Below are 13,084 nucleotides of genomic sequence, written 5' to 3' on the forward strand. Positions count from 1 at the left end.
TTGGCTATCTTAGTTTTAATGGCCACACATCAATGGCAAAATTAGCACATGTTAATTATTAAACCAACACTTATATTAATAATTATTCTGCTATGTTTTTGAGTGTGTCGGTCTATAAAATTATCACATGGCTTTTATTTATTTTTTTTTTTACAAAGCCATGCTAGCAGCTGTCGCTGTGGTAACTGCCCTAAAGCCTATAGAGATTTAAATGGCTTCAGGGCGTTTGCTGCATGGCAGCTGCTAGCGTGGCTTTTTTTTTTTTTTTTTTTTTTTAAAGGGTGGTGGGATAGGAATGTCAGTCATTTTTACCCCAGTGGTAAAAATTGCCTTAGCATGGGAATGACCTGTGTAAGGGTGCACTAAGGCTACTTTTTAACTACAGTTTTACCCTTAGATTTTTAAATTTGGCTTAAAATAAGTCTCAAATTTAGGGGTCCTTTTATCAAGCCGTGCTAGCGGGGTTAGCGCGTTGGACATTTCATCACGCGCTAACCCCCGCGGCCAGCTAAAAAACTAACGCCTGCTCAATGCAGGCGTTAGTGGCTAGCGCGGCAGGCGGTTTAACGCGCATTAAACTCCCTACCGCAGCTTGATAAAAGGACCCCTTAAGCACTTAGCTTTTTCTGAATATCAAGTCCAAAGATTCTACAGTGCATTCACATACAGTTACAATGCAAGACTTTGCAAGAAATTGCTTCTTGAAATATTGCTTTGAATATGAAAGAAAGAATTGTAGTGGTATCGGAGTACAACAGAATCTGTCCTGGCTGTGCAAAAATGTTTGAGATGTTAATATTTGCTACAATTTTTGTTTTTTGTCTAGAAAAGGGATCTCCCGGAGAGCTGCAGGTGATTGTAGCACAGACAAAGATGGATACACCCTTCCCGTGCATTTCACAAGACACGTGCAAGAAGCCATTCATAATTACAGCTGGTATGCATTCTCCATTTGTCATTTGTTAGTCCAGTACCACTTGAATTAGTTGTTTTACTTGGTGAGTCCAAATCATTGGTGCATTTTATACTTTGTAGGAAAGGCGGAAGAGGGGAGATATGATAGAGATATTTAAATACCTACATAATGTAAATGTGCATGAATCAAGTCTCTTTCATTTGAAAGGAAACTCTGCAATGAGAGGGCATAGGATGAAGTTAAGAGATGATAGGCTCTGGAGTAATCTAAGGAAATACTTTTTTACAGAAAGGGTGGTAGATGCATGGAACAGTCTCTCAGAAGAGGTGGTGGAGACAGACTATGTGTGAATTCAAAAGGGCCTGGGATAGGTACGTCGGATCTCTTGGAAAGAGAAAGAGATAATGACTAATGCGAATGGGAAGACTAGAAGGGCCATTTGGCCTTATCTTCCATCATGTTTCCATCTGTGTTTCTGTTTACCGTGTTTCCCCGAAAATAAGAACTACCCCGAAATAAGCCCTAGCATGATTTTCGGGGTAGGTTTTAATATAAGCCCTACCCCAAAAATAAGCCCTAATCCCTTGATTTGCTGGCAGCAGCGCTTCCCCCTCCCTCCGCGCAGCCAAACCCCCGCTGACCCTCCATCCTTCCCTCCCATCCGAACCCCACAGACCACAAGCCCTGCATACCTCCCTCCAGAGCAGTGTCGGGCCGGCAGCACTCTAAACAGGCTTCTTCGCGGCCGTCTCCCGGGGCCTTCCGTGTGCCGCGTTACTGATGACATCATCAGTGAGGTGGCAGAGGGAACTCCCCAACGGCCGAGAGAAAGCCGTAAAACAGCCTGTTTAGAGTGCTGACGGCCCGACGCTGCTCTGGATGGAGGTATGTACGGCTCACGTTTGGCGGGGTTCAAATGAGAGGGAAGGATAGAGGGTCAGCGGGGGTTCAGCTGTGTGGCAGGGACGGGGAATGGGTGCTGCACAAGGGACGGGAGGGAAGGAAATAGAAGCTGGGCAAGGGTTCTGCTGCACTAGGGATGGGAGGGAAGGAAGGAAGGATAGAAGCTGGGCAAGGGTTCTGCTGCACAGGAAGATGGGAGAGAGGGATAGAAAGCTGGTAGAAAACTGCCCTATTTTTACACATATAAGGCTTGCATTACTTTTGTGGGCATGTTATATCAAGATTTTTTCATTGATTGTGCATTATATACCTATGCGCACTATCCCTTTAATTCTGTATATAGTGCTCAGAAATTTAACGCATAAATTTGGGCACGTGCTTGAATTGTGCGTGCAACTTAATTGTTTAACAAGACAATTAGTACCAACAGTTGGATGCAAACAATCAAGTATTGATGCTAATTAGCACCAATTAGAATTTATGCATGCATGTTGCTAGGCACTATTCTATAAAGATGCATGACTGGGGGTGGGTTATGGACATTGCAAGAATTTGCACGCGTTGTTACAGAATATGTCTGCTCCGCACCTACTGTAATTTAGGCATGAAGATTTACACCAGGGTTCAGGTGGTATATAAATCCTCCCTCCTAAAAGTTAGATGCGGATCCCAGCGCTAAGTGGTATTCTATAAATGCTGCCTAACTCAGATTGCGGTTTATAGAGTAGCAAATTCTATATAGTCTGCCTAAAAAGTTAGGTGCCTACATCGGTGCACCTAGCTGATGTAGGCACTTAAGTGTATCAGTGCCTACCTATAAGTGGGCATGATTAGGGTCGAATGGTGGGCATGTTTTTGAGTTTGGTGCCATTAGGTGCCTAATTTAGGTGCAGATAGTTAGGCAATGAAAACCCTGGTATAAATAAGGTGCACCTAAAGTTAGGATACCTAGTGACATCTAATGTCACTTAGGTGGCACTAAGCTTGATTCTATACTGTGTGTCTAACTTTGATTGAATCTCGCTTAGCATCGCACTAGTCGGTGCTGACTTTTTTAAGCAACCTATATAGATTCGGGCCCTTGGTGCTCATTTTTTTGGCGCTGATTGTTCAGTGCCATTTATAGAATTTGATCCTACAGTAATATGTTTTTTGCTCCAGCCATGCTAGCTGACAAAATGATGTTTTCAACTCCTAGCAATAGTCTCATGGGGACCATTGCACGGAACACCGCAAACTGCCACAAAGCACCGGGTTACAGAGCAATTTAGTTTTACTGGGTGATTCTCAATACAAATGGCATGCAAATTATATGCCAAAATATTCAAAAATACTCCACTTTGTTAGCTGAAGGTCAAATCTAACGGAAGAAAAAGCCTCAGATCTAACGTGGCAGAGCTAAAGCTCAAACCACCTCCACCCACATCATTGGCTCCAAGAAACTTCCGTTTAGAACAGGGGTGTCAAAGTCCCTCCTCGAGGGCCGCATTCCAGTCGGATTTTCAGGATTTGCCCAATGAATATGCATGAGATCTATTTGCGTGCACTGCTTTTGTTGTATGCTAATAGATCTCATGCATATTCATTGGGGAAATCCTGAAAACCCGACTGGATTGCGGCCCTCGAGGAGGGACTTTGACACCCCTGGTTTAGAATGACCCTATGCCACTAAAGTTCTTTTAGGGACTGAGATTTTAAACAGTGCTGTTTACTGTGTTACTAAACTTCTGTGTCCTGCATACAGCCAACGTTTCACGGGTCTTAGCAAATTATATGCACACTGTTTGTGTTGAGGATCGGCGGTAACAGGGGAGAGGAACACGCCTAGTGCCTGCACACAAGAGCTGAGCGGTAGGCACTGCTGTTGTGCGCAGGCCCAGAACAGTGCAGAGCCATTATTGCCAGAGCTGTGAACAAGCAGCAGGAAGGACAAAACCAAAAACTTGCAGCTGAAACCTGTTTGCTGCGGTGAGGTCGGAAGTATTTGTGCGTGTGTTCCATGGTGGTTTTAGATGTAACTGTTAGGTGTGGCTGTAAGGGACGTAAGGGACGTACACAAAACACACACATGGCCACTGACTTTAAAATTTAGGTAAAATGCTCTTACATTCATGCTACTGACAGCTCCAACCTGCCGGAAAAGTTTGCACGCTAAAAGGTGGGCGTTCTTGCTGTGCATTACACGGAATGCTCATTTAATACTAATGAGCTCCTTGTAATGCATTTGCATATGAATCTTGGTGGCTGCTATTGTTGTCAATAAAAGCTGCCGAGAAGTTTAAGTTTAAGTTTATTAGGATTTTTATATACCGCCTATCAAGGTTATCTAAGCGGTTTTTACAATCAGGTACTCAAGCATTTTTCCCTCTCTGTCCCTTTTGTGCATTAGAGGCTGAACTAAATCACAAGCTAGACTGGCTACAACCAGCATTACTCAAACAGTATGCTATTGAACATCTGCCCCTCAGTACTAAAGCTAGGGGTTACGCTGGTATGTTCATTGATGAAAATGCTAGGTGATGTACTCAGATGGAAATGAATTTGAAGAGTATCTATAGAGAGCCCAAATGTATTTAGCAGTTGATAAACAAGTGGAACCATCCAACAGGATTGATTTGTAAGGATGGTTTGCAATAGGATACATTTGGCATCAGGCAGTGTATGTAGTTGTATAAAATCTAAAACTTGTTGGAAGGCTGAGTAAGTCCCATTGTGCTGTGATAGTTTTCCATTTTCTGAAATGTCAGATTTTCATGAACGTGACTGAGATAAATTTATATGCAGAGGAAGCTGGGCAGGCAGATCTGTCTCATGTATATTCATTGTGGACATCCTGAAAACTCAACCAGTCTGTGAATAATCCAGGACAGATTTTGGGAACCTCTGATTTCTAAACAGTATATACTAGATCGGAGTTTCTCAACTTCTTCAAGCCAAGTACTCCCTAAGTCTAACAGATATCAACCGAGAAACTTCGCCCCAGATCTGCCCCAGACCCTACCCCCATAATAATAGTACTAATTGTAATGCAATTTCTTCCATCCAGTCCTCATTCCCTCCCCCAACCAACATCTCTCTCCTTGCATGAGTCCAACTTTTTACTCTTTGCCCTCTCCCCTTCTCCTGAGTGTGACATTTCTCCTTCCCTCCCTGTCCATCTCTCCCCCTCTCTCTCTTTGAATCCGACACTTTCTGCCTCATAAGGAGTATAGGGACAGACTTAAAGATCTCAATCTGTATACTTTGGAGGAAAGGCAGGAGAGGGGAGATATGATAGAGCATTTAAATACTTACATAATGTAAATGTGCATGAGTCAAGTCTCTTTCATTTGAAAGGAAGCTTTGGAATGAGAGGGCTTAAGAAGAAGTTAAGAGGCGATAGACTCTGGAGTAATCTAAGGAAATACTTTCTTACAGAAAGGGTGGTAGATGCGTGGAACAGTTTCCCGAAAGAGATGGTGGAGATGGAGACTGTGTCTGAATTCAAGAGGGCCTGCGATAGGCATGTTGGCTCTCTCGGAGAGAGAAAGAGATAATGGTTACTGTGGATGGGCAGACTATATGGGCTATTTGACCTTTATCTGCCATCATGTTTCTATGTTTCTATGCCTCCAGCATGCTTTCCCCTTGCCCCTTCCCTCAAGTGTGACATCCCTCCCTTCCACCCCCAGTCCATCTCTCCCCAACCCCATTCACAACATGCTCTCTCCCCATGCACCATTTCTCTCTCTCCTGCACACCATGTCCATTTCTCCCTCTCTCACCACTCTCACTCATCCTGCAACAATTTTCCTTTCATCCCTCCCCCAACTCCACTCACAACCAATATGCTCTTTCTCCATGCCTCATCTCGCCCTCCCCTCCAGCGTGCTGCATCTTTCCTTTCCCTCCCCTTCTCGTTCAAGTTCAGCAGCACCTTTCCCTTCCCTTCCCCTTCTGCCAGGTCCAGCAGCACCTCTTCTCCCTTCCCTTTACCTCCCCCTTGTCCAGCAGCACCTCTCCTTCTCCCTGTCCAGCAGTACCTCTTCTCCCTGTCCAGCAGTATATCTCCTCTCCCTAGCTGCAACTCACTGTGCTTTTAACTTCCCAACACAGCTGCCGCTATTGTTAGTTTAGCTGCGATTCTTTCAGGCAGCCTCAGAGCCTTTACTAGGCCAGCCCGCCTCTGATGGTGCAACTTCCTTTTGCGTCAGAGGTAAGCCAAGGCTGCCTGATGGAATGCCAGCTAAATTAATGCTAGCGGCAGTGGAGAAGCTAAAAGCACACAGTGAGCTGCCGCTGCTGGTCCGGTGGGGAGAGAGGCCAGGGAGAGAAGACAAGGATGGTGGGAGATATGGGATGGCAGAAGGAAGTTGGGAGACATACAATTCTGGTGCCACATACCCCCTGGGGTACGTGTACCACGTGTTGAGAGGCTCTAGACTAGATGCCTGCTAGCATAGGTGGTGCATTTTGCAAAAGTGATTCCTGAATGTTACAATCAAGGCCAAGGCTTCAAAACATGGCACTGGAATACTTGAACATACTGTCAGTACTGATGGGTTACAAATCTCTTTTTTGCCATCAGTGAATCTATTTCATCACTTTCCACAAGTGGACAAACCACACCAACAGACTTGAATAATTCTTGGTCTGGAATACAGAGCTATACAACTGGTGTGTCGACTGAGAGGAGTTCTGTTTATTCCTGGACAGATGATGTAGGTATTTGTTATTGCTGTGTTTATTTTTTGGGTTAGTTGTCCTCAACATTTTGTTTTCTTAGAAAAAGTTTCACAAGAAGATACATTTTAAAAAGTGCCAAAGTGCCAAACTCGATGTAGTACAACTAGGGGGTAACAAAATTTGAGCTGTGAAGCAGAAATATTTTCAAAAGCTATTAAATATAAAACAGGAAATAATAAACAGTGCTCTTCTATCTCCTGAAACCAGTTGGATTTTGACTTGTTTGCTTAACGTTATTTTGACCCTTTGTCTCAATCTTTGACCTGGTAGGAGTTTGATAAAGCTAATACAAAGAGAGTACATCAGCTGTTTTGGGATGTGGATGAAATACTGTTTGAAGGCAATGTGAGCTCACAAACCCAGAGTCTGCAAGCAGAATGTAAAGAGTGGACCAAACGATCTCTTCACCTCAGGTACATAAAACCAATATTCAGTAATGTTGTTTTTCCATGCTATCTACCTTGTTGACACATAGTGGATATTCTCATTCTAGAAGTAGACTGGGTCTTGCATGCTTTGGGTTGACTGTTTGGAAGTTCCCTTTAAGATGATAGCCATTATCCTTGGAGAAGGAAACAAATTGTGTTCATCACAGTCCAATTTTAGAAGCATGTATGGAGGTATCTTTTGGGTGTGCAGACTGGCATCAGACCGAAAGAGATCTTCAAAAAAAGAAGAGAAGAATAAATGTTATTCGTAATATTACTATTCATTTTTAATTTGGTTGATGGCCAGTATAGGGAGTTGACAAAGGAATCACAATATGCAGAAGTTGAGTAGTGATAAAGGGGATAATTTTGCATTTCTCCTATCACCAAGCCACAATTACTAAGAATCAGAGATAAAATGCATTGCTGTCTTACTCTTTGATGGGGACAACTAAGTTCAGTTAATAAATTGCTTAATGCATATTTATTTTTATTTCTTAAAGCTTGGTAATCCATGTTTTCTTTTAATCAACAAAGCAGAAAACAATAAACAGTGTTGTATTCTGGTGTTGGCCCAATTTAGGCAGACAATATTCAATGTTTATCTTGGAATTGCGCTTTATTGATGATATTTTGGAAATCTCAGCCAAGCTGGACTGACTTGTTGATTTGGCTAGCTACAGTAAGAATGGCCTAAAATGAAATGCTGCTAAATCAGCTGCCCTACTGGCTCACCTATGTTACTATATGTTCCCACAATTCAAGGTCACAGATATTGCTGAAGGATTCCATTAAGATTTTTGGCATTACCTTTGATTCTTATGTAACTTTTCTCTCCCACATGTCCATTCTGGTAGAGGCAACTTCCTTCACATTGCAGTAGCTTTGTGCGAATCATTCCCTGGTTATTTCTCAACTAGATCATTGTAATTCCCTATTGTAGAGTCTACTGCAAAATCACTTAGGAGGATCCAATTAATACAAAATACCAAAAACTGAAAAGCTCCAAAAACTGAAATTTGACGTGAACTGGAATTAGTCAATTTGCTTGACCTGAAACACATTGAAACCAATGCAGATGAATGCGTTTCAACTGATTTCTGCACAATTCAGGTCGGACGGTTGGAAAGTGGCAAAGAGCCACAAATTCTACTCAGAAAGATGTTGAAATTTTACAGTGAGAGTGATGACCAGAAATTAATGAAAACCAGAAAAACATTACATAGGGCAAAAATGAAGATTTAGATTATGTGCTGATTGAGTGGGTTCAGCAAAGAAGGCGCAAATGCACGCCATTGACTGGTTTGATGGTAATGAAGCATGTCAAAATATACCATCTAGAACTGAGCATTGACAGTGAGTGTGAATATTCAAAAGATTGGCTAGAGAAATTTAAGAAACTCCATTGTGTTAAATATCTCAAATGCTATGGTGAAAAATCTTCTGCTTATTAAGAGGCAGCTGAAAGTTACATTGATAAATTTGCCAAGTGAATATCTGATGAAAACCTTGGTCCTGAACAAATTTACAATGCTGATGAAACAGCTCTCTACTGGTGCTATGTTTCTAGAAAAACACTGATAACAGCTGATGAACGAGCACCATTTGGTTTTAAGGACATAAAGGATAAGGTTTTCGCATGTACCAATGCTGTGGGTACACACAAATTAAAGTTGGCAGTGATTGGTAAAAGCCAATATTCACGATGTTTCAAGTGTGTACGTCATCTACCTGTGGACTATTATGCTAACAAGAAAGCATGGGTAACCAAAGAAACATTTACGGCCTCTTTTACAAAGCTGCGCTAACAGCCCCGAAGCCCATAGAGATTTAAAGGGCTTTGGGGCTGTTGCTGTGCGGCTTTGTAATAGAGACCGTTAGTGATTGATTCCATAACCACTTTGTGCCAGCAGCAAGAGCTCATTGTAGAGAAACTGGACCGAAAGAGAGCAGTGAAGTTTTACTAGCTCTAGACAACTTCTCTGCACATCCATCTTAAGAACTTCTTTATGAAAAATAATGTTTCTTTATCGTCTCTTCAGATCTGCACAGAAACCGATGGGTTTACGCTCCTCTGCCAGCGGGTGGAGACTAAGACACTAACTTTTGACATCAGTGGACTGCGCAGTCCCTCTTACAATCAGTTTTTTCTCAGTCTCCAGCAGGTGGAGTAGTTTGTTTTGTGCAGTCTGTGCTGAGGTTTGTTAAGGCCTGTTGGATCTGGTTAGTGAATCTTTCTTGTACCTTTGTCTGTCCGGACTGAGCTTGGGAGACCTTCTCGGGGGTTCCTACCAATCTCAGGGGTGTCATACTTAGAAGGGTCATAAGAACTGCCATCTCCGGATCAGACCTTCGGTCCATCAAGTCCGGCAATCCGCACAAGTAGAGGCCCATATCCCTCTATTCATCTCGTAAGGAGATGTGCATCTAGTTTGCTTTTAAATCCTAGAATGGTGGATTCCACAATAACCTCCTCTGGGAGAGCATTCCGGGTGTCCACCACTCGATGGGTGAAGCAGAACTTCCTGATATTTGTCCTGGACTTGTCCCCCCTTAGCTTCAGTCCATGTCCTCTTGTCCGTGTCACATTGGACATTGTAAATAATTTTTTTTCCTGCTCTATTTTGTCGATTCCTTTCAGTATTTTGAAAGTCTCAATCATATCCCCTCGCAGACTCCTTTTCTCAAGGGAGAACAATCACAGTCTCTTAAGTTGTTCCTCGTATTCCAAGTTCTCCATACCTTTTATTAGCTTCATTGCTCATCTCTGCACCCTCTCCAGCAGTTTTATATCCTTCTTTAGGTTGGGAGACTAATGTTGGACACAGTATTCCAAGTGTGGTCTGACCATTGCCCTACAAAGCGGCATTATAACTTTCTCCGATCTACTCGTGATTCCTTTCTTTATCATGCCTAACATTCTATTTGCTTTCTTTGCCGCTGTCCCTCCCCCCCATTTCCCCCACCTCCCCAGGTTTTTTTTTAAATCTAAAGGAGCCTCAACTGAACGCCTGACCAGGCGGCAATTTGGGGCATAGTGGCCTGGGCTTGTTTTTGGTGATCAGAACGAGTTCTTGACCGTGAGTTAGTGACTCAGGAAGTGGCTAAGATTGAGCTGGGAGCTTCTTATCTCTCTGTTGCCATGTATGATTTTTTTGCATGCCTCAGCCAAGTCCATGGCAACATCAACCACATCTAAAGCTAAGCTCAGTAAGTTCCTCTTTCGGGGCTCCTTTCTTTTTTGGGAGGAGTTGGATATGCTGATTCAGGCCTTGAGTGTCTCTAAAGTGCCTAGGTTATCGGAGGACTGACCTCGCCATGCTTTGAATGGTGGTCCTGCCCATGGCCGCTTGTGTGATTTTCAGAGGTACTGCCCTGGCCAGGGTTCATCCTCTTTTTAGATGGTTCTTTCAGTGCATGCAGTTCTTTTGAGGGGCCCGCTGGGGGGGTTGCGACCTCTGGGGGTTCCTCTGCCGCCCAATGACTCATTGCAGGTCCTTCCCTAGGTTCCAGTCAGAGCCCGTTTGCGGGAGTTTTAATGGGAATGGGCCGAAATCACCATGGATCAGTGAGTCCTGGCAATGATTCAGAACGGTTATGCTCTGGAGTTTTGCATGACTTTTACCAGGTCATTTCTTCTCTTCTCCTTGTTTGGCAACTTGGAAGAAGGGTTTTTTTCGCCCGACACCACTCAGGTTGCTGGACCTCAAAGCGGTAGTCCCAGTGCCTCCTCAGGAGATTCACACTGGCAGGTACTCCTTTTATTTCGTGGTGCCCAAGATAGAGGGGTCTTTTCAGCCCATTTTGGATCTCTAAGGTGTCAATAGAGCTTTCCGGGTTCCCTTTTTCCATATGGCAACCCTGTAATGTGTTATTCTGGTAGTCCAGCCTGAGGAATTTCTGTCTTCAGTCGACCAGACGGAGGCATACCTGCATATCACGATTTAGCCCTCCTATCAATGATTCCTTTTTTTTTTTTTTTTTTTTGCGATTTTTGGAGAGCATTATCAGTTTTGTGGGCACTTCCCTTTGGTCTGGCCATTGTGCCGCAGACCTTCACCAAAATTATGGTGGTGGTGGTGGTGGTAGCAGCCTTGCGCAAGGAGGACATTCTGGTTCACCCCTATTTCGACGACTGGTTGTTCATGCCATGTCCTTTCAGGAGGGTTCCTGGGTTACCACTCGGGTTGTGGAGTTTCTGCAGTCCCTGGGCTGGGTGGTCAAACTGCCAAATGCCGGTTGACTCTGTCTTAATGCTTGGAACATCTTGGCGTTTTTGTTCGACACCAGTGTCGGGAGAGTTTTCCTTTAAAAAGCCCCAGGGTATGCAATTGGCAGTTTCAGATTTGCTCCCAGTTGTCTTGTTGCTGCCCTCAGGCGCAGAACTTTCTGCAGGTCTTGGGGTCGATAACGGCTTCCCTGGAAGTGATCAGGTGGGCTTGGTTCCCATGCACCCTCTTCAGTATGTATTTCTTCAGCGGTGATTGACACAGATTCATAATCTGGGCTCTCCCGTTCCTCTTCGGGGGTTAGTTTGTAACAGCCTGCGATGGTGGGTATAGTCTTCCATTCTGATTCAGGGAGTGAGTTTGGATTATCCCCAGTGGACAGTGCTGTTCTCTGATGCCAGCCTCCTCGGTTGGGGGGGGGGGGGACTCAGTGTCTTGGTCACTTGGCTCAGGGCAGCTGGACGCCGCTGGAGGCATCCTGGTTGATCAATGTACTGGAGACACGAGCCTTTCATCTAGCATTGATGGAATTCCAGTCCTTGCTGGTGGGCAAGTCAGTTCGAGTTTTCTCAGACAATGCCACAGCAGTGGCCTATGTCAGTCATCAGGAGGGGCACCCAGAGTCCTCTAGTGGCACGGGACACCTCCCTTTTGGACATATCAGCTGGAGGCTTTCGAGTTGATTATTCAGTCTGCCGCGGTTCTTCAGTCTGCGCAGGGACTGCCAGGCTGAGGGGCTGGCCGCTCTGGTGCAGGCTTGGCCGATGACGGGCCTGCTGTATGTATTTGCACCATGGCTTCTGGTGGGCAGAATTCTTCGGATTGCTCGATAAGCAGGCCTCTTAATCCTTGTGGCTCCAGATTGGCCCAGCAGCTCTCTCGGGAGCGGGTCGTGCTGTGACCAGTCCCCACTTTACTGCTCAATGTGTCTTTTTCATGTCAACCAGTCTGTAGTCCTCCCAATCTTGGGTAGTCGGGAGGGCTCTTTGGAGCAGAGACAGTTGTGCAAAATGGATGTCCATCAGGTCCTTCACTCTTATGTTCATTCAGCGAACCCAGGAGTTCCGGAAATCGGATTGTCCTTTTGTCCTTCTTGTGTGTCCTCGTACGGGGGATGGTGCTTCCAAGGCTACCATTGAGAAATGGCTCAAGGGGACTATTGCTTCAGCGTACCTTCTGCAACATTTCTTGACGTTCTTTCCATTCAGAGTCAGGCAGCTTCTTGGGCTGAGTCTTCTGTTGTTTCTACAGTGGATATCTGTAAAGCTGTGGTTTGGTCTTCTCTCCATTCCTTTGTGTGACATTTCGGTGTGGACGTTCAGGTGCGTCAAGACATGGTGTTCGGTGAGTGCGATCTAGTGGTGGCCTTTTGTGGATCCCACCCATGTTTTTATTTCCAATCAGTTCTCCCAATAAAATATTCTTCTCACACCTCAGCATGTTTGCTGTTTTCAAACTGCATCATTTTAACAGCAACAACAATTCTAAAATAAAAAATATTTATAACTTATCTTTGTCATCTGCTCTATTGTGATCCAACATTTGAGAGCAGTTGTATTAAAATCTGCTGCTTCAGAGATATTTCAGAGCTACTACATATTTCAGAGCTACATATCTGTAAAAATAGAAACACATTAATATTGCTAACCTATTATTTACATTTAGCGAATCATTTGTTTTACATCACACTTTTAACTTTATTCTTTTTTTTTTTGTTATAGCACCAGACTAAAAATGGCAGCTAAAATTACAGAGTGGGTCAGCTGTATCTACATATTTCTCTAACATTGGTTCATTAAGCAGTCTCTCATACCCCCTTCCATTTATATGTCTGATTATTTGCAAAATCAAAACATAAAAAAAAGTGTTGCCATTCAGTACAA

The 13,084-nt window shown here is 44.0% G+C and overlaps 1 protein-coding gene across 5 annotated transcripts in view; it reads left to right on the top strand.

The window, feature by feature from the left end:
* Nucleotides 1–13,084, top strand: part of FAM149A (family with sequence similarity 149 member A) — a 137,779-nt gene that overhangs the window by 79,365 nt on the left and 45,330 nt on the right. For all 5 annotated transcript variants that reach the window (XR_004539360.1, XM_033943819.1, XM_033943829.1 and 2 more), the window contains exons 2-4: nucleotides 827–937; nucleotides 6,387–6,519; nucleotides 6,815–6,957. Coding sequence is in view for 4 of the 5 variants with exons in the window: in XM_033943819.1 (XP_033799710.1) it covers nucleotides 827–937; nucleotides 6,387–6,519; nucleotides 6,815–6,957 (387 nt within the window). In the remaining variant the exon portion in view is untranslated. The remainder of the gene's footprint in view (nucleotides 1–826; nucleotides 938–6,386; nucleotides 6,520–6,814; nucleotides 6,958–13,084) is intronic.

Source organism: Geotrypetes seraphini, chromosome 1, assembly GCF_902459505.1.
Source record: "Geotrypetes seraphini chromosome 1, aGeoSer1.1, whole genome shotgun sequence".
Lineage (NCBI taxonomy): Eukaryota > Metazoa > Chordata > Amphibia > Gymnophiona > Dermophiidae > Geotrypetes > Geotrypetes seraphini.